The sequence below is a fragment of the Micromys minutus genome (assembly GCF_963924665.1).
Source record: "Micromys minutus genome assembly, chromosome: 12".
Lineage (NCBI taxonomy): Eukaryota > Metazoa > Chordata > Mammalia > Rodentia > Muridae > Micromys > Micromys minutus.
Window position 1 is genome coordinate 51,046,573 of NC_137981.1, and position 21,081 is coordinate 51,067,653.

The window sequence follows — 21,081 nt, forward strand, 5'->3', positions numbered from 1 at the left end:
TTAGTCTTCACTAGATTCAGTTTTCCTCCTGAGAATGGCTTCTGGGGCTTCATGGCCTCTGCTTCTTGCTGACCTCTGTCCCAAAGAGTGTCTGCTTTATCTCTTGGACACCCTTGGAGGCCACATGTCCCTTCTAACTGATCTGAGGTAGAAACAGAAGCTAACTTTCCACAGGCTTCCAGCCATGAGACACTGGATGGAAGACAAGAGGGACAAATGTCTTGGGCGCCACAGTGGCCTCTTACCAATCAGCTCAGAGCCTAAGGGGTACACAGAGCCCTGGGGTGGGCGCCGTAAACTGCAAGCTTCAGAAGAAATCTCAGAATATTAAAAGGGGGAGTGTGACCTGGGGCTCGAAAGAATTCTTGTATTTGTTTGTTTGACTTTCCCTCCTGTGGCATGAGGAATACTAGTGCTCTACCACCAAGCCATATTGCCAGCCCTTGTTTTCTTCGGCACAGGGATAGACTAGTTCCAGTCGACCTTGGACTCACTATATGGCCTCAAATTCATGACCCTGATTACTGAATGTTGGGATTACAGTCATGGGTTACCATGCACAGCTTTGGGGGTCCTTTTTCCCCCCCTGGTGATAATTTATTATCCGTTAATAGCACACAGACCAAATGTTAATCATTCAAAACAACGTCTCTACAGAGGTGGGGAACGGTGCCAGTCACTCTGTGAGGGACTGACCGTGCATTTAATGATGATGAGCACTCTTTAGGTTCTTAATCTTCTTCTTATGACATTCAATTTGTTTCTGCAGATGCTCCATCTCCTTCTAGTGACGGTCTATCTCATCTTCATGGTGTGTTTTCAGCGCAGCCAGCTGTGCTCTAGTCGTCTCTTGGAAGTACCGATCCTCTTCAGCCTTCTCTCGTTTTCTGAAGGCCCCGCCAGCTTCTCAGATGGAGCCAGCACCCGTATCCATGCTCTCCGATGAGTCTGAGGCAAAGCCTCAGCTTTGCAGGACCCTTATACTCCAGACACCAAGCCGAGCCCGAGCCCAAGCTGCCAACTCCGAGCCTGCCCTTGTCTGAGGCACGGCTCGCCTCGCGGGCGTGGCTGCTTCTCTCCTAGCGCGCTTTTGGGGATCCTTGTAATCTAGATAAAATGAAAGCTGACCTTCACTGTAGGACTCCGGGGCTCTGTGTCCTGAGACCTGGCACTCTTCTAGGAATCCGTCATGCTGGATGACAATGTTGATGGGAGACAGACACAGTGTGTTCACAGCTTTTGATCTACTGTTGCCATAGATGTAGGAAAAGCTCTTGTCCTCACTTCAGAGAGGCTCCCGTGTTTTCCAGTCTGATCAGGGACGGCCAGAAAAGGCAGTGGTCCTTCTGTGGGATCTAGCCTATCATCCACGCGTGTGAGGCCTACTGAATGGTGAAATGAGAGGTCTTGGCTCTATTCATGACTTCAGAAGGCCTGTAAACCTACCGAAATGGAATGTTGCTTTCTTTCTGAAAACAAGTTTCTTGAGTTGAGGAAGGGCAGGCCAGATCTCCTCGGCAAAAGATCCAACTGAGCTAAAGGTCTTCCCAGTGAGCGTGGAGTGTCTGTAATCCCAGCACTTTGGAATTGGGAGCAGGAGGTTCAGGAGTTAAAGGACAACTTTGGCTAGATAAGGAGTCCAGGGTCAACACAGTCTCAGAAAATGCAGCAAAACAAAGCCAATGAGTAGACTCTGGGGACGGAGAGAATGCGTGTGCTGGGTATCATGAAGTTCATGATCTTACAGTCATAGCTAGATACCTGTGTCTAACTGTCTGGCTTACATCAAAACTGTGGCATGCTAAGAAGATATGAGGCCAGTCCCTGGGCACAAGAACAGAGGAAGGACATCAAGGTTGCTGATCAAGGGCACAATGCATGTGAGGGAACAACCTTGAGAGTTGTAACCCCCCCCCCATACACAATTGGCAAGAAACCAGGGGTGCCTGAAAGGTCGTATGCTTAGCCCATGTTCTTTTCCACCTTCCTCTTCCAAACCATTGACAGGAATATTTGTAGGCAAAGGAAAAAAGGGACCACAGGAAAATGTTAGAGGTGGGGGTGTGTGTATTTGCACAAACATGTATATCACTGTCCCTGGGGCTCCAGATCACAACGTTGTCATGATGTCACCATATGACTATTCTTAGAGCACACACTGATGGCTCTGAAGGTAAGCATATGGCACTTGGAGGCTCCTGGCATGTAATCTTGGGTGGGCCACCATATGTAAGGCTGGGATGTAATTACCTCCCACTTAGAGATGCATAGACAGCACCGGCCTCCTGCTGTCGTGGCTTCCCACTACATGGGAAACCAGGCACTGAGACTGTGAGGACTTTAATTATATTCCAACTTAGACCATGGCCAAGACAAGTGATTCCTTGGGCTTTAGCCTATCTACAACACTGAGCTAGTTGTTTCAAAGGAACACAGAAGTCTAAATGGGGTCACAGTGTTTTCTTTTTGAACAGGTTGTCTAACTCTATCCGCAAACTGACTTAAATGTGAGTAGATCATAATTTATAACAGGAAGAAAGAAGCAAATGTAAGGAGACCCCTGGTGAAAGCCTGGAGAGCCAATAGGGAAAGCAGAACATCTGAGAGGTGACTGGCTGGCTTGAGCCCTCTGAACTGAAACTTCCTGTGTTATCTTTGGCAGTTGTATGGACCTGTTACCAGGAACTGCCAAATGCGACAGCAAGTGCTTCTCGTGTGATTACAGTGTTAGAGCTGGATGGAAGCCTAGATCGAGCATCCTGGGCTCTGATGTGCACCCCTGGGGGTCCTACTGAAACGCAGGTGGGTTCATCACTCTGCGGCCAGCTCTGGCAGCAAGCATGCCCTCATCTCACTGCGATGGCGGACGCAGCAGTCCAAGGGCCTTGCTTTGAAAGGCAGTGATCTAGTGCAAACATTTCCTGTCGCAGACGAGTAATTTGAGCCCAGAGAACAAGATCTATCAGAAGTTTGTGGGCCTCTAGAAGAGGGGTTTCCAGTGGAAGGAATAGCAGCTGCGTTCCCACCCACGTGCATTCAGTGTCCTCTACTTGCCCAGACTGAAAACAAAATTCGATTCAAGTCAAGTAGAGCAAAGGGAACATAGGAGGAAGGAAGTCCAGGAGGATTCCATGGACCATGGTGGGCTCGGCTATAGGATTTCCCTCTGCTCTACTGTCCCAATCCAGTCTTCACGGCACCTGGATCCCAGCCACAGACAAGCTGAAAGGGAGCCCAAAAGTCCCAGGCAATGTGGCCCAGTTAACCTCCTGTCGGGCTGCTGGTCAGGGAGTCAGAGGCTTACACCAGGTCTCATGACTCTGATTCCTGGAGCTCCTAGCTCCATACCCCCTGTCTTCCTAGAGATATCAAAAATACTAAGTTAAAAGGAGGACCGAGGGAGAGGGCCTCCAATGTGAATAAAAATACCAGATTGGAGCCCATTATTCTGTAGGCTAACTTTAATTTTTAACCTAAAAACAAAACAAAACAAAACAAAACAACTCCTATTAGTATGCAAAAATATATTTCTATATGGACGCGGGGTTGAAGTCTGTATATGAGAATGTTCCCCATAGAGCACAAATGTATTGTACATGCATTTGTTAACTGTTGACAAGGTCCCTGGAGGGCACTGGCACTCACTTGGATCAGCATATCTCCTAGGATCAAAGTCACTGGAGCCAAGAGCCAGGGACCCAGCAAAAGGGGGAGGGGTGGCTGGGGAGTGAGAATAGCTTTCCGAAGTGCAGGTTTCTCGTTTGCCTGGATCATGGATCAACACCTTTTTGAGCTGACTCTAGATCCCTGCTCTGGGTACTGGTCTCGAACACCAGGCTGGGTAACTGACTGAGCAAGGGTGACACGACCTACCTGTGGCAGTCGTGCCAAATCCACGCATGGCGGCCATTCTTGGGGCGGAAGTCAGACTGGCCATTGTTGTGGATCTGGGAGGAGAAGCGTAGAAGGCGACGGTGGCCTCTGGTGGGATCGGTGTGCACAGCGGAGGCCGAGAGGCAGTTTTCCTCCATGGCACACTGCAACAAGGCCATGGGCCTATCCTCCAGGTAGGCAGTCTGTTGTACAATCTCAGCGTTCAGCACCAGGTCAGGTGCAGCTGGGGAAGACAAACGTGGGTCAGACAGGAAACCCCTTCTTAGGGCACCCCTGAGAAAAGTGTCCTCGTTCTACATGTCCTTCTGGAGCTGGCCCAGGGCTCCCCTGCGACCTTCCTGTCACCCCCAATTATATTATCATTTTGCTGGAAGTCTTCTTAACACTCCTCTTCAGTTACCAGTATGGGTGGGTAAGAATGGGTGTTAGTCGCCCAAGGGCTCCTGAGATCATCCTGTTTTCAAAGACATCAGACGTCCCATGATAAAGAGCAGAAAGCCAACACTGTTGGTCTGACTCTATCTCTTCGAGCACGCATGCAGATTTATGAACTACTAATGCCAGTCCCCTTAAACTGTACCTTTATTGTGGATGTCTGAACATTGCAACATTTATTTTATGGTTCTGTAATATTTTCATTTACCACCCACTTCTATCTTTTAGGGTTGCTATACCTTGGGTGTTTGGAATTTTTTTTTTTATATAGTTAAAGATAAGCCTGTGATCAATCTCCTATAGTCAACCTAAACCTAAACTGTGTGTGTGTGTGTGTGTATTTTTTCTTTATAGTGTATGTCTAGCATAGATGAATTTCCACAAGAAAGAGCTGCCTGGTTTTAAGTCTTTAATGCATATTGCCAAAATGGCAGAGTTGTGTGTGTGTGTGTATGTGTGTGTGTGCGTGTGTGTGTTGCGGGGGAGCCTCTTTCTACAAATGTGAACTGCAGGGTCCTGCAAAACATAGGCTTAGAACATACATGTCAGAGAACAAAGTCACAACAGCCTAGGCCCAGCTCCATAAACTGTGGGTTGAGACCTCCATATGAAGTTGTGTAAGCGAATGTGGGGGGGTCTTAAAATTTTTGAGAACAATAAAAGGTTTCTGGATACACAGTGGCTGGAAATTAATTCAAAATGAAATGCATAATGAGGCTGAGGTGTTTCTAGCAGCGTCTGTCCATGTTGCTTTGGATGACCTCACCACAGCCTTGGTTTTAAACACACAACATTGTACATGTCACAAAGGCAACATGGCCCGAAACCCCTTGGTATATATTCAAGATTTCCATGTTATGAGTTACAGTGCTTTTACTGCCCATAACTTGTCTGTTCTTCTAAAAACATGGTCCAATGACAGGAACAAAGACTTTTAATATTTTTCTCCTATCATTTTTTTTGTAAATAAATGTCACATCAGCATGCCTTTAATTGTATTGTATTAGAATGTTCCATTTGAAACATGTACTTGAGATGATGACTTGAATTTCATTAAAAATATTTTTAAAAACTTTGGTTTGGGATAAGGACAGATTTCCAATCATCTCAGAGATGGCCCTAAACATACTTCTGTTGTTTTGTGTTATGTATTTATGCAAATGGTGTTCTTAGCATCAACAATTATCTATCAAGGTACTGATCAACTCTTATTCATTGAGATTTCTTTCTTTTTGCAAAAATAAAAGGCATACCCATTTTATTATTATCTGTGTTGGCTAGTTTTTCTGTTGATTTGACACAGGCTAGAGTCATTTTGGAGGAGGGAACCTCAACTGAGAAAATGCCCCTACCAGATTGGCCTCTGGTAGGTGCATTTTGTTGACTGATAATTAATGTGGGAGGGGAGAGGGCCCACCCAGTCCATGGAGAGTGGTACCATCCCAGGGCAGGTGGTCCTGTGTGCTATAAGAAAGCAGGTTGACCAAGTCATGAATAGCAAGCCAGTAAGCAGGTCCCCCCACCCCAGCCTCTGCTTCAATTCTTGCCTTCAGGTTCCTGCTCTGAGTCTTTGGCCTGGCTTCTTTCTCTCAGTGACGGATGGAAACTTTTAAGTGAAATAAACCCCTTTTGATCATAGCTTTAAAAACCCTAGCCATGCAAATTGGATTTCATTCTTAATACATGGTAAAGTTACATGCATACCAAAGAACTGTTGTAAAATAAACGTGTGGTTTGTGTACCTATCCTATTGACCTCTGTAGTTAAAGGCATGTAAAACTGTCTCAGGCATCTTGAGTGGAAAGGTTTAAGAGTACTGGTCCTTTAGGGCTGATTTCTAACAGATGCAGAAATCCCTGTTTTCAGTTTTCTGACAGTTGCATGCTGTGCTGCTGGTTGAGTTTTAATTAACAGCTTGACAAAACCTAGAATCACTGGAGAAGGGAGTTATCAGCTGAAGGGTTTCCTAGATCAGATTGGCCAGTGAACATATCTGTCAGGGATTGTCTTGTTGTCAGTTGGTCCAGCCTGTGATGGGCGGTACCATTTCCTGGGTAGGGCTGTGTGAGAATAGAAAGGGTCGGCAGAGAGCAAGCAAGGCAATACAGGTACATTTGTCTTTCCTTACTCTTGACCATGAATGTGACGCTTTAAGGTCTTGCTTTGATTTCCCTGCAATAATAACATATAAACTTGAATTATGAACCAAATAAACACTCTTCTCCTTTGTTACTTTTCATCAGGATACTTATCCCAGTAACAGGAATGGAACTAGAGCAGGAGCAATTGTCTCAAGAGAGCATGTGGTAGAGTTTTTGCTTCCCCAAAGTTCAAAGAGGAAACTAATAAAAACTAACTTCCCCAATGAAGTCTTTCTTAACCATGCACATGGGGACAGCCCCCACTTTAATCCCCAACTATCCCCACATTTCTCCTGCAAGTTCTTGAGAGCCTTGCTGTACTGGCAGGTTTTGTGTCAACTTGACACAAGCTGGAGTTAACACAGAGAAAGGAGCCTCAGTTGGGGAAATGCCTCCATGAGATCCAGCTGTAAGGCATTTTATCAACTAGTGATCAAGGGGGAGGGCCCAGCCCATTGTGGGTGGTGCCATCCCTGGGCTGGTAGACCTGGGTTCTATAAGAAAGCAAGCTGAGCAAGCCAGGGGAAGCAAGCCAGTAAGTGACATCCCTCCATGGCCTCTGCATCAGCTCCTGTTTCCTGACCTGCTTGAGTTCCAGTCCCGACTTTCTCTGGTGATGAACAGCGATGTGGAAGTGTAAGCTGAATAAACCCTTTCCTCCCCAACTTGCTTCTTGGTCATGATATTTTGTGCAGGAATAAAAACCCTGACTAAGACACTAGCATGGCATCCACAGCTCTGCTGGTGACCTTGCCCCATCTCTGGGTCTCAGTGAACACCAAGTTCACAGGCATTTCCTGGAGCTGGCAGCTTCTGTTGAGCAAATGTGTTCACCTGAATAAGGTGTGGGATGTAGGTTAGGTAAAGAGGGCATCCAGGTGAGACGTGGGCAGAGAAAAGACTTCCATTAGGAGAACTGATCAGCTCACAAGTCCTTCCCTTTATGGACATGCCAAATTCTAGGAATCGTGGTGTAACTATTCTGAGATGTAGATTCCCTGGTTAGCACTGAGAACCAGGATCCCTAGGTACTCTGAGATGGACTGAGCAGAGGATTGGTACCCATCAGGCTTGCTCCTTCTGAGAGGAGGCTAGCTTCCCTTGAACTCAGGATCGGTTAACTACACATAGTTTACACTTAGCTTGGTAGCCTAAAGGTTAATTAGGCAGACATGAAGCTACTAAGTGTTCTAGTAGCAGATGTAGATGTTGGGTTCAAGCATAATGGGAATGCTGGAGACGGAGCAGGTGGAGTGGAAGTGAAGACAGCATTTGCCTGACTTGGGGAAGAAAATAAAAGAGCCTTGTGCCCCACACCCCACACAAGTCTGCATAATCTCTTCAATATGGAAGAAATGTGGACAAGTGGGCATCCAGGAATGGTGGTGTAGAAGGAAATACAGCTAAAACATGCAGAAAGGTAAAGAGAAAGACAGATTGTATGTGTAGGACATTAAGAATCCACTACCAAGGAACCACGTATTCAAATATATGAGCCATTCTTATTCAAAACACCATAGGTAGGAAGACCTATGCTAGACACAGGTGGCTTTAATCTGTGGGCTGGAGTCCTGGACTATGGAGAAAGAACTCTGGCCTTCATTTCTCTCCTTCCAGACTGTAGATATAATGTGGCCATCTGCCTCCTCTTCCTCCTCTTCCTCTACCCCTCCCCCATGGACTATATCCTCAAACAATTAACCAAAATAAAACCTTCCTCAAACAATTAACCAAAATAAAACCTTCCTTCCTTAAGTTGCTTTTGTTGGGTATTTGATACTAAAATCTCGAAAAGTAACTGACACATTTTTTAAAACTAGTCCTTCCCTGTTTCCTCAGCTGGGTTCTGTGTTTGGGGAGTAGGTATTATTAATCCCACCCTGAGCACACACTGTGAAACCCCTGAGCCTTGGGAAGAGAAATGGCCATTTCCCTGAACACCTCTAGAATGGGAACAGCAGGAAGAGTGAGAGGCAGCTCTTAGACGTTCTTACTTTCTGAGCAGGCGACTCCGGCACCAAACTGCACCCCACCCTCGGGGCAGGCCACCTCCTCGTCATGGTGGCAGTGTGCAAGGGACAGCTCCGTTCCTGAGCACTTCACTCCACTCATGACCACCTTGTTGGCGAAGATATTTCCATGCCAGTACCAGGTTTCCTGGAGAAATCAACCAAAGAAGTCACTAGGGGGGAAGGGGTCAGGTAAAGGGAGTAGCAAAAAATGTAAGTGCTATTCTCTGGAAGTTTCCAAAGGTTGTTCATGTGTCAACTTGGCTCAGCAACAATATCTAGATAAATAATAACCAAATAAATCCCTGCCTACTGATTGATGGGTAGGTACAGTTTTAGGGAATTGGCCCTCTCTCCTTTAGTTGTATAACCATTTATTCACAGTCTTGGACTGAAAAAAAATATTTTAAAACAGTGACTAGGCTGACCATGTATAGACCTTTTTTTTGGAGGGGGTCACCTTTCCCCAAGAAGTATAATACCACAGTAATAAGCATAATAATGTTTACACTATAATAGAGATGAAAGCCATCTAAAGACAAGTGTAGATTCTAAAGGAACATAGCACCATTTCGCGAGAGAACTGGCTCATCGTGTTCTAATGGGGGTTCTGTACTAATCGTCCAGGGATACTGAGGGATGGATGACTGTATCTAGATCCTATCGGTTCTGTTTTCCAAAATCCTTCTAATTCTTCACAGTAAAAACACAGGGCACTGAGATACAGAGATAGGCCTTGTCTTAGGTGGCTCTTTAGGACCTCAAGCTGAGGCCCAGATGTCTTGGGAATGAACTGTCAGAGAAGAAAATTAGCCAGCCTGTATATCTGTGACATGGAGAATCAGACTGTGTGTGTATCCGTGTCTGTGTGTCCGTCCAGTTTGCCCTGGAAGGCTGAGCTCCCAGATGGTGTGAGCCGTATCTTTCCCGGATACCAGAATGATGAGCTGCAGACAGGGAACACAGGTATTCACGGGACACTAACAAGCTCAGCAAGGATGCTAAGTTCCTTCCTCAGGCCCCAGGAGAGGCTTTGTGGTACCAGGAAAGAGTCAGGTTAGCAGACAACATGGACCATGAGTCTTGTCCTCTTCATGAAAATGCTCAGAGTGGGAATGCTGAAGATGATGAGCCCCTCATTCCTTATTGCAGGTGGGATGCCCGGGGCAGAGGAGCGGGTACTTTCCACTGACTATCCCAGGGATGGAACTGGGAATAACCCGGATGTCTAGACCTGTGCCGCCTGTGCCAGAGGGCTGGGGATCAGAAATGAGGACCAGAGTGAGCTTAGTGGCTCTCCTGAGTCATTAGGTCATTAGAGAGTGGCCCTGGGAGGAAGGTGAAGCCAATGTGACAAGAGTTCAGACCAAAGTGTGGAGATTTGGTAGCATATCAGTAAAAAGATGAGGCAGAGACGCCAACGAGGAAAGGGTCCAGCCAAAGAGGGTTTCAAGGGAGCAAACCAAGGTATTCAGTGTTGATCCTGGGGCTGGGTTCTCCCCACTGTTCTCAAAGACCGAATAACTTCTCTCTATGCATGCAGGACACCTCAGCCTCAGTCCTCAGCCTGGGGCGAACCCAAACGTGCAGACTGGAGTGGTCCACAGAGAGCAGTAAGTGACCCAGAGGTGTCTAACCTGCAGTGAGTGGACCCCCTGGGATCTCAAGGATCTCATCTCTCGGATGCTGCACAGCGCAACACTGCAAACCCACGTAAAACATGATGCGTTTTCTCTGTAACGTTTTTGTGACCGGAAGGAAGGCACAGCATGAACTCTGTGGCTGACAATATCGTGTCAGGATGTTAAATGGCTGGACACACCCAGAACCCCTTATTCTGCAGCTGGAAACGGAGGCTGGGATAGGAGAGTCTTGCTCCAGAGTTTGGGGCTGTCAAGGAAGGAGCTATGGTTATGGCTTAAATGAGGTCCCCTGCCTTGGTCCAGGATTTGCTTGACTGTGTCCCTCCTTAGTGGCTGAGGAGAAGGGCTGACTGGTAGCGGGAAGGGCCAGGCTGGATGAAGGGTGGGCTAGGCTGTGAGGGCAGGACCACTTACCCGGAAGGCGTTGCTGGCAAAGCCCAGGCCTAGCTGCCGGCAGACCACCATGGCTTCCACAATGCCCCAGTTCTGGCCGCATACAGTCCCCCACACGAGGGACCCATTTCTCTCTGTTAGTACCTCCACTCGGCCCTCATAGGGATTTCGGCCCCCATTCAAGCGCACCTGTGGATAGCAAGAAACACAGTGTGAGGATGAAAGGGAGGTTCTCTCCATATTGCCATTAGCTTCAAGCCAGGGGGTCCTAATCGGCCACCCTTGAATTCAGAACATCCTTAAGGATGTACCATAGTATGCCAGCATGAACTCAGGTCTCACCCAGGTGTCTGAACCTCTTGAACACCACTCTTTTGGGAATACGGCACTTCTCAAGAGGTAACATGACTTATGTGTATAGCATCTGGATTCTGCTGGATCTGGTCACTCACTCACAGATACTAGGTGCCACTGACCCCTTGCAGAGCCTCTCTCACTGTGGCTCTTTTCTCTCAGTGATAGAAGAAACGAAGCATTGCTGTAGCTGGACAAACAAAACTCAGAGCCTTGTGCATGCTAAGCAAAGCACATCCCAGATCCCGTTCCCTAATGCTTATGAAGAAGCCCCAATGCTATTTACCCTGGAGGTGTGGTCTCTAAGGGGACAATTAAGGGCACATGAGACCATATGGGAATGCTATAATTCAACCAGACTGATGATGTCTTTATAAGGAGAAAAGAGCCCCTAGGGATGCAGCGGGCACAGAAAGAGGTTACATGAGGACAATAAGGTGGCTGGAAACGGGTCAGAACAAAGAAGCCTCAGCAGACTCTGCTGCAATGCTTTGGCTTGGCTTTGTAGAATCAGGAGGGGGCCAAGGCCATTGGTAAAGATGGAAGCATTGGGGGAGGGGGGCTGTCAGCAGCAGCAAATCTAGGGTGATAAAATTGATTCTACCCAGCATGGTTGCTGACACACTTGGGAGCCCCATGCCAGACCGTGCAGTGCTTAGCTGGCCACTGTGGCAAACATAAACTCTCCCGCACTGGGATTGCACTCAAGAAGCATAGCCTTAAACCTGGGTCTTTAGAAAGGTAAGAACTGGGCTGGAGAGATGGCTCAGTGGTTAAGAGCACTGACTGCTCTTTCAGAGGTCCTGAGTTCAATTCCCAGCAACCACATGGTGGCTCACAACCATCTGTAATGGGATCGGATGCCTTCTTCTGGTGTATCTGAAGACAACTACAGTGTACTCATATAAATTAAATAAATAAATATTTAAAAAAAAGAAAGGTAAGAACTATTGGCAGTGGGGATACAGTACTTCTATTATCATATTTAGGCATCTGACCTGACTCAGCTCTATGTACTAACCATCAGAGGTTTCTGGAAAGTCTCACTTCTTTGGCTGAAGGTCTATCATGTCACTGAGCTCTGACTCATCTGGAGAATGACCTAGCACATTGGGACTTACAGCTGGCCGTAGGTTGCAGCCTTATCAGAATCTCTTTAAATGCTTCTGGCAGTTCCAGATGGTGTTTCCCTGGGTTTGCATTCCTGCTCGCCCACCCAGCTGACTGTTGCCGGGTGCCCACCTGTGGTTCAGTTACGGCTAGTGAACTGCATCAGGAGCGCCTTGGCGTTCTGGTGCTAAGGTCGAGAACGGCTGTTTAATAAGCAAGAGTCTGTCACATCTGCTGCCGTTATATGTCTGCTTAAATAATAGCTCTATGACATATGTCACACAGCACCCGAAAAATTTAAGGCATGGTGAAGAGGGTTGTGTAGGAAATCCTGGGTGTTCTGTTGCATTGGCTAGACTTCCTGAAGGGCAAGGGGGTGGGAGGATTTTTCTCAGTGAGCAAGGTTGAGTCCTGCTTCAGGAAGGGTGGAGTCTGTCTCCAGTTGCAATTCTGCTGACTTCTTAGTTCCTTCTGTTCACACACTGCTGCCTGGCTTGTACTTGCTCTGTAGACCTGCCATCCGTCAATGTGGCACCTGTGAGTCCTTACGGAGAACCTATGCCAACAGTGTCAGAGGTATGGTAGACCTTGAGTCCCTGGTAGAAAAGTTGGAGCTGCCACTGTACCACATGCCTAGTCATAAAGTAAAGAATAGCCCTCAGGGAGAGGTTGGATATCAGCCACACCAAGGGCGGCATGTATGTGTTTGCTCATTTGGCACACTTAAAAATGTTGGGCGGCAACGACATTGAGCGTGCAGTGGCAAAGGCGGCATCGAGAGTTCATCTTAGGGGCTGGAGAGATGGCTCAGCGGTTAGAACTCTGGCTGCTCTTCCAGAGGTCCTGAGTTCAATTCCCAGCAACCACATGGTGGCTCACAACCATCTGTAATGGGACCTGATGTCCAGTTTGGTGTGTCTGAAGACAGCTACAGTGTACCCATATATGTGAGCACTTTGGCTTACTCTCGATAGTTCCTCAGAGTAAGGCTACTGGTCTGTATTCTTTGGGCGAGGCATCATGGATCCCTCTCGACATCTGCCTCCTCACCTTTTTCTGGAAGCCCATGATGGGGATGTTGCATCTCACTCCAGCGTCCTCCTCGTGGTTGCAGCCCTGAGACTCTGTGTTGAGTTTGCAGTCTATGATAGATTTCTCAGTCCCCGTGCACTGGACCTCGTTGAGGTGGATGGGCCCAATCCCTAGGGAGGGAAAAGAAGATGTGTGAGATAAAAGCAACCAGGAAGTTTCCAGGAACCCACAAGAAAGACTCTGGAAATCAGACTCTGCCTCTCCCATTTTCAGAACTCTCCCAACCCAGGCCCCTTCTCCCTGGAGAGAATGGGGTGGGGGTGGGGTGTACATATTTTGCCCTCAGTGCAGATAAAATTCCATACTAAACTGCCATGTGACCTTGGTCAGAACTCACAGTATTATGGTTTCAAATGTAAAATGTTCCTCAGAAGCTCACGAATGCTTGCTCCCCAGCTGGTGGTGTTGGTTTTGAAAGATTATGTAAACTTTCTGAGCCTTGTTGGAAGAAGTATCATGGGGAAGTGGGCTTCAGTGTCATGGGGGAGTGGGCTTCAGTGTCATGGGGGAGTGGGCTTCGGGGTTTGAAGGACTGGTCCCACCTCTGGTCCATTAGATCCTTTCTGATTTCAGGTGGACTCAATGGAACCAGCCACCTCATGCTCTGGCCACCATGCCTCCCCTGCCATCTTTTAAAGTTATTTCTTGCCAGGTCACACCAGTGAGAACAGTAACTTATACATCCAGCCTCTCTAATCACTGGGCCATAAACAGGGAAGACTAGAAGATGCTACTAATTTACCCTGCAGCTGCCTACCACATTCTGTGCACTTGGGGATCTGAAAGGAATAACTATGGCTCTACTTGTGAAAGTCCCCACAGGGAACAGGTAGACTATACAAACCACGAGGTCTGAATTAGGAAGGGGGCACTTAAAAACACAGTTAAGAGTAAGATGTAAGGAGTGCATATCCCAGGACCGCCAAGAAGCCAGGTTGAATAATACCGGGGCTTAGACACACCCCTGAGAGTGGGAGAAAAGACAACTCACTTAGAAGAGGTGTAGAGAGAGGACTCCAGAAAACTGTTGTCGCCCTTCATGGAGGGACACAGGCCACATGGGAACTGCCTAAGCCTGTCTCCTCTGGTCACTTCCAGTTCTCACTAGTGTCTGGTGTTGGCCAAACCCAACTATGCCTTGAGGTACAGGGTATCATGGCGAGGGTGGAGTGGGCATAGAAGGGCAGACAGGAGAGACACTGCCATAGACACGGAGCCGGCGCCAGGAAGCTTGTCTTTCTGGGGGTGGGGTGGTGAGAGTGAGCCTCAGGCTGGAGAGAAAGGGTACTCTGCCTCTGCTCACATCGGCACTCTCCGTTTTGAGCACGTGACGTTCTTGAAGGGTCTCCGATCTTGCCTCTTTTTGTCTTCACTAGCCTGTTTCTCTACAGGACCTTCCCACATCAGAAAATGGCACCTGCTAGAATGCATGTCACTGGTAGAACCCCGAGATCATCTCTGGTACCTCCTTCATCCAGACCACCTGCTCATCACTTCCTGCCCACTCGTCTCCTCAAATCTGAATGTTAGTTACCAACCCCCCGCAACCATAACAACTGCTCCCCCTGTGGATAATCACCAAGTGACTTTCAGCCCCATCTCTTTGCCCCATTCTAATATCTTCCCCGCATAAAACCTCACGAGTTGATTTTTGTTTTGCTTTGGTTTGGTCTTTGGTTATTCAAGACAGGGTTTCCTCTGTGCAGTCATGACTGCCCTGAAATTCACTCTGGAGATCAGGCTGGCCTCGAACCCAGAGATACTCCTGCCTCTGCCTTCCATGTACTGGGATCTGCCACCATTGACCAACTCCCCATGGAGTTTTAAATTCATGTCAAATGCCTTTAACGGCTTATAGGCCTTTAGGGAGCACTGTCCATGATCTACGGAACCAAATGATCCTGGAGGCCCTACACATGGAGACCTCTCAATTAGATTCCAGTTTAGCCCACTCCTCCCAGCTCAGTCACAGAGATCTCAGGCTCCTCACAGCTCAGTCACATGACCCTTAGGCTCCTCCCAGCTCTGACACAGAAACCTTAGGCTCCTCCCAGATCAGTCACATGACCCTTAGGCTCCTCCCAACTCTGACACAGGGCTCTGGGATTACATCATGGTGCCCAGTGCTCTTCCCTCTGCATGGCCCACAGTCCTCCACAGCCTACCCACCAACACCCATCTATCCATCCTTCATTTCACTGGAAAAGTCTTTCTGGCCCTCACATCACCACATCTGTGCCCTCGCTCCCCTGAAGATGCCTTCCCCACCAAGAGGGCAGGGATCCTAGGTTTTCCTTCTGTATATTCCTAGCCAATGCCTGGCAAGACAGGACATTTCCACAATGTCCGCACATCAACCATGGGCTATGGACTCAGAAGAAGGTCTAATCTGCCTTGAAAAGTTCCCAGTGCCTAGGCAGGCAGGAGCCACACGAAGACTTATGACATAATGCAGTCATAAACAAAGATGGAGATGACCACGGCTTCCTTGGAGTCCAGGAGGGCCTTGGCCCTATTAAAAAAGCAGAGCGCCTAGCAACAACCACCGTCTAGGCATCTTGAGGCTCAAAACTGACTTTTAAAAGAAAAGCGCCAAGTTCCTGCTTCCATAGAAATTTATAAAGGAAGACGTTTCCAATTTCTCGGGATTTTACAGATTAGTAAAAACACTCCGTGAAAGATTGCCAGAAGATTACAGGGATCCAAAGCACAAAGGCTACGACAAATTGCAGATCCCCCAGAGGGAGCCAGGACCACAGCAGTAGGGCTTGGGTTATAAATTTGAGGATGATGAGAGATGTCCACAGCTGACATTTACTGCGACTCGGATCCCAAACATCCAGTTCATCTTAACTCCTTTAAACATCAGGGGATCCACTGCTGTGCGTGGAACAGGCCTGTCACATGTGCTTCTTACTGTGGACAGAAGGCATTTACAGCCGCCTCTTTAGCCCTACCCTGCCCAATACACAGGAGCCAGTGGCTACTCAAACACAGTCAGGGCAAGCATGTGAGCTGTAAGCATAGAATTCGTGAGGGACAACAAAGCTATATGATGAAAATAAAAGCAGTCTTGTTAAAAGCATTTCTATCAGTGACGTGTTAAAATCACAATATTTTGGATATACTGGGTTTAACAAGATATGTTACTAGAGCCAATTCTCCTGCAATTCTTTTCATGTGGCTACCAGAAAGTTCAAAATTATATATGTGGCTTGTATTATGTTGTTGCAGGAGAGCAGCAGTCTACAGAGCTGGAACGTTTCACCAAGTGTTTCTTCAGTTGACCATATCTATTCAACTGGAGTGTGCCTCCTTTTCCAGAGGTTCCCTCCTTCCTCAGCCTCTCCCTGGACATCCCTGGTGCAGTTCCTGCTGGGCACAGACTCCAAGGACAGCAACGAAAGCACATAGGCCTATCCCTCATATATGGTTCAGCTGCTGGGGAAGGCAAGTGTGTCAGTAGACATCTGGGACCTTATTGTTGGATCCTGAAGTACCGAAGGAAGAGCCTGCTACACCCTAGCATCCATCCAGATGACACTGGAGCCAGACAGAACTGCACACATCTCCTATCCAGCTACCTTGTTTCATAGTGAAGAATCTCAGACTAGAAGGTTCTCCAAGGTCACCAGACAAGTAAATAGCCAGGCCAAGATGAGGACTCAGCCTCTGTCTTCTCACTACCCATGGGTGTGGGTGTGGTTGCTTGTTCCATCAGCCAGAGCCAGGACTCAGGAGCTGACCCTATCTGCTCTGGGGCCTGTCTTGAGTGTGGTACTTTTCCTTTCCTGACTACTACCGTCATACACTCAATGTGGCAGAAGACACATGAACCTTGCACAGTGCCTTCAAGGCCAGCATCAAAGTGACCCCAGAGCCTCTTCTGAAACTTCTTGTAAACCTTTGGCTGCTCTGGGTGGTAAAAGAATTAGGTCATACAGAACCCACTCATGACACATGGAATGTCCATGTCATCAAAAGCTTGCTTGTTTATGCCTCAGGATGAGTGGCTCTGGTCCTGTGGACCTTAGGATAGCACAGACTTGGTATGTGGATCACTGTGGGGGAGCACTGAAGATCCTGATTGTCTCACTGGGACCTAAGGAGAACGAGTTGTGTAGCCAGCAGAGATTTCTGGGTAACCCAGTATGCTGCTGGTGGTGGTAGTGGTGCTGGTGATGGTGGTAGTGGTCTTCCTGCTGCTGCTGTCCCAAACCATCTACCCATTACTGCACACCTGGAACATTGGTACAAGAAAGGATCAAATGGGATCCAGAATGGGCCAGGAGGGAGACAGTGTTAAAAAAAAGGAAGCCAAAACATGTAGAGTTAGGAAACTTCAGTCTTTCTGACAACTACTGGGGTTTCCTGAGCCTCAGATTCCTCACATGATAGACCAGGAGAACTGAGTTCCTCTCCAGCAGGGCAAGTCTATGACCACAGGACTTTTCTCAGTTCACGCACAGGGCAGCTGGAGCCATGCACACTGCAGGATGGTCAAGCGGACAAGCTAGGACATGTGAGCTGCATTGTTAGGAAATGTGAGTTTTGTGTTCTTTAACTGAGCTGGAGGGGAAGCTCAGCCAGGATGCTGGGGTCCTGGCGGAGGGAACCACTGATGTGGTGTCCATGGCCTGGGTGAGTGCTATTTCTTCTCTCAGGAAGCGACCAGGGAGCTTGCCAGATTCCTTTCCATGGGGTGATGGCTCCACACCTGAGAGTCTGGGTTTCCTCTCACAGTCTAAGAGAGTGATTCTCAACCTTCCTAATGCTGTGACCTTTTAATACAGTTTCCTCAAATCATGGTGACCCCTGACCAACCATAAAATTATTTTCGTAGCTACTTCATGACAGTAAATTTGCAAGTGTTATAGACTGTAATGTAAACATCTGATATTCAGGACATCTGATAAGTGACCCCAAACAGGTTGTGACCCATGTAGGTTGAGAACCACTGGCTTGGGATATCCCCACCTTGTCTGTAGCCCAAGCCTCGTCCTCACTGCCATAGTAGGTTCCCTGCTGGTTAGTGCTGAACAGATTCTCAGAAAGGGCCAAGACTGTCTTCCTTCAAGCATAGTTCTTCAGAGAAGGGCTGGGCACTCATGAGGAACAGGGCTTTCAAGGCCGAGTGGTTTTCATGGACTCACGCAGGAGAGGTTGTGGTCTGTTCTGTGGTCAAGGGGACAGCATTTCTCCTGGGCTCCCCAGTGAATGCTCCCTGTTCTTTTGCTCCTTACTCAGAGGAGTGACTTGTCTGGGATACTTGATAGAAACCAGCATCTTTCCCATGACTGTCTCACGACATCAGAGAGGGCTGCCCTGTTTCCTTTCTCTGCTGCCAGGAGGTGCCCAGTATTGGCAAGGGAGCAACAGAGTAGAAAAGTCAAGGTGGCAGTTCTTTTGGGTACAGCCATGCTGGGTGGAGTCTGAGGTCTTTTCCTGGAGGAAAGACCTGGAATTCTGTCTTTTCCATTGGAGCAGCTGAGAGTACGGAACAGGGCATTGGGGACCTGGGCTGCTCTGTCTACGAGTTGCTCTCCTACCATTTCGCTTTGCCCAGTCACCCTTTCTCTGGGGGGGGGGGGGAGCAGTTCCAAACCCATCAAATGGCAAGTTAGTGTTCTCTGAGGAGCAGGCTCAGGGGGGCAGGATGTTCTAGGATTCCCTGATGGGTGGGATGCTGCAGGGATGGAACAGAGAAAGCGGAGCTTGAGGAGAGTCGTGACCAGCAGCTGGACCTAGGTTCCTAAGGTCATAAAGAGAGGCTCCTACCTTCAGCTACTCCATTTCTTACCTTGCCCCAGCCTGGAGCCTGTGACAGCCTCTTTGGCCGTCCCGAAGCCCAGCTCTCTGCAGACCACACTGGCAGATACCAGGTCCCATTTGTCATCGCAGACGGTTCCCCATTCTCCATTCTTGAGCACCTCCACTCGGCCCTCTCCGACCTGGGCTCCACCTCTCAGCCGCACCAAGGGTTGCTGGAGAGACACATGGTCCTGCTGAGTGCAGAAGCGATACACATCTTTCGAGTTGTCAGTGCCCCATTCCTGCCCCAGGGACCTGCCAGGTCCCCATAGCTCAGTCAGAAAATGATCACTTGTTGAGGGTCGGGTGGCAGAGGTTCTCTGTAGCTTCTGATAAGGCCTTTGTCTGGGAGACCATCCAAGGCTACAATCAGCTCATTCCTTCCTATGCTTGGCTCCTAGGTCCCACCATCAGCAGCATCCTTCTGCCTCCCAGTTCTGGGACCTCCAGTGTTGGAGCTACACAGAGATGTTTCTACCTTCCAGGTCCACAGATTACAAGCGAATCTTTATTTTCCGCTGCCCGGAATAGAGCCTTATGGTCTAGTCCTGCAGGGAGACTCCTTGGTGAGGAGCCAAGTGCAAGCGGTAATCCTGCTCGTACAGAGGGAGGCAAGAGGGAGCCCACAGGAAGTAGCAAGACAGAGTGAAAAAACAGAGGCCTTACCAGGAAAGACAGACCTAATCAGGACATGACTCAGAGCAGGGAAGCTGCAAGGGATAGGGGGCCTTCCAAGTTAAGACCAACAGCCATCCAAGTCCAGTTCAAAAGATGCAGCCTGTCCAGACACTTAGAGAGGGCAGAGGGGGAGTAGCTTCAATGTTCCTACTCTTACTCACTGTCTAGAAACCTCAGCCCCCTTCTGGGACTTCTGGAGTTTTCCAGGAGTAAGACCCACTCCCTACAATGCATGAAGCCTATGGATTCTATCTAGAAGGTTAGGAGTTGGTTTCATCTGTCTACATAGCAGCTTTGCCTCAGTTTCTATGTACACGTACATACCCATTTGTGCACACTCGGTGTGTGTGTGTGTGTGTGTGTGTGTGTGTGTGTGTGCAAGGCTCTGAGTTACTGTTGATACTCAGTGGAGGGCTAGGAAGCCACTGTAGGCAGATTAGACCAGAGACCTTATTCTACTGTGACTTATGTGGTCCTCAGCCTGTGACTTCCTTCAACCCAAGTACTGATGGCCAGGATGAGGCAGGCCTGCCCGAAGGTGGTGTATTTCCAGCATTCAAGTCCTCTGCCACCTCGAGGAGAAAGGCACCAATTAAGAGCCTGACTCTCTACTTTCCAGTCACCTCTGGCTTCTCCACAATGGCGCCTTGGGGATAGCAGCTTCAGAAACTTTGATTCTTACTTCAGAAAGCAGAGCACAGTGAGGAAAACCGCTGGCTACAGCCTCTGTTTTCAGCAAAACGTGACCTTCTTCCCAAGCTCATGAGTGGGATGTAGGGCCACCCCCCCCTCCAATCACATGGAGCCACTATCCTGACCACGGCTAGATGGAGAAAGAGTATCAGATAGCCTAGCCACAGACCCTGGAAGTGGCCTGGTGGCGATCCAGCTGGCCACAGAGTGAAGACAGAAACCAAGGAAAATATGAGGTCAGCTTCCCACTTTGTTCATTGGTTTGGTATGAACTTGACTGCTTTCCTTTACACAGAACAGCAGAGGAATTCCAAAACAGTAGGATCTGGAACTCTGGGTAACAGGGAAGGCTGGGGGTGGGTCTGGGGAGGAGGCAGGGTGAGGCCATCAGAAAGAGGGGCAGGGGAAGCGAAGGTTCAGGCAGGGGCAGATTGGATCCTAGAAATAACACTGTCCAACTATGCCTGTGACACAGGGTTAAAGGTATTGGATAAAGTAGCCACATATCTGCACTTCCATGGCTCCCTGAGGGGATTGAGAAGGTCAAGCTCACTGTTTCCCAGGAATACCAGAAAGTTAGGAGGTCCCTTTAAGGGCAGAAGGCTGGGCTCCCAGCATGCATTTCACTCCTCTCTCTGCTAGGACTTTCATTCAAACACCTATTGGAGGCCTCCTTCCCTTTGATTTCCTATCTCTGTGGGGCACCTCAGAGGAAAAGGTAGGCAGGAGGAAGAAGGGAGAGGAGACAGTTATTATTGGTCTGTGGAAGCATTTCTACTGTTTCCCCAGCTTCTACCCCTCTGCAGGCTCCTTCCTCCCCTCCTGAAC

At 48.4% G+C, this 21,081-nt stretch overlaps 1 protein-coding gene across 1 annotated transcript in view; it reads right to left on the reverse strand.

Moving 5' to 3' along the window:
• Nucleotides 1-21,081, reverse strand: part of LOXL2 (lysyl oxidase like 2) — an 81,473-nt gene that overhangs the window by 8,922 nt on the left and 51,470 nt on the right. Inside the window, exons 6-10 of the mRNA XM_080926556.1 lie at nt 18,872-19,055; nt 13,030-13,181; nt 10,537-10,704; nt 8,465-8,627; nt 3,874-4,117 (exon numbers count right to left, since the gene is read on the reverse strand). Of these exons, the coding sequence (XP_080782682.1) occupies nt 3,874-4,117; nt 8,465-8,627; nt 10,537-10,704; nt 13,030-13,181; nt 18,872-19,055 (911 nt within the window). The remainder of the gene's footprint in view (nt 1-3,873; nt 4,118-8,464; nt 8,628-10,536; nt 10,705-13,029; nt 13,182-18,871; nt 19,056-21,081) is intronic.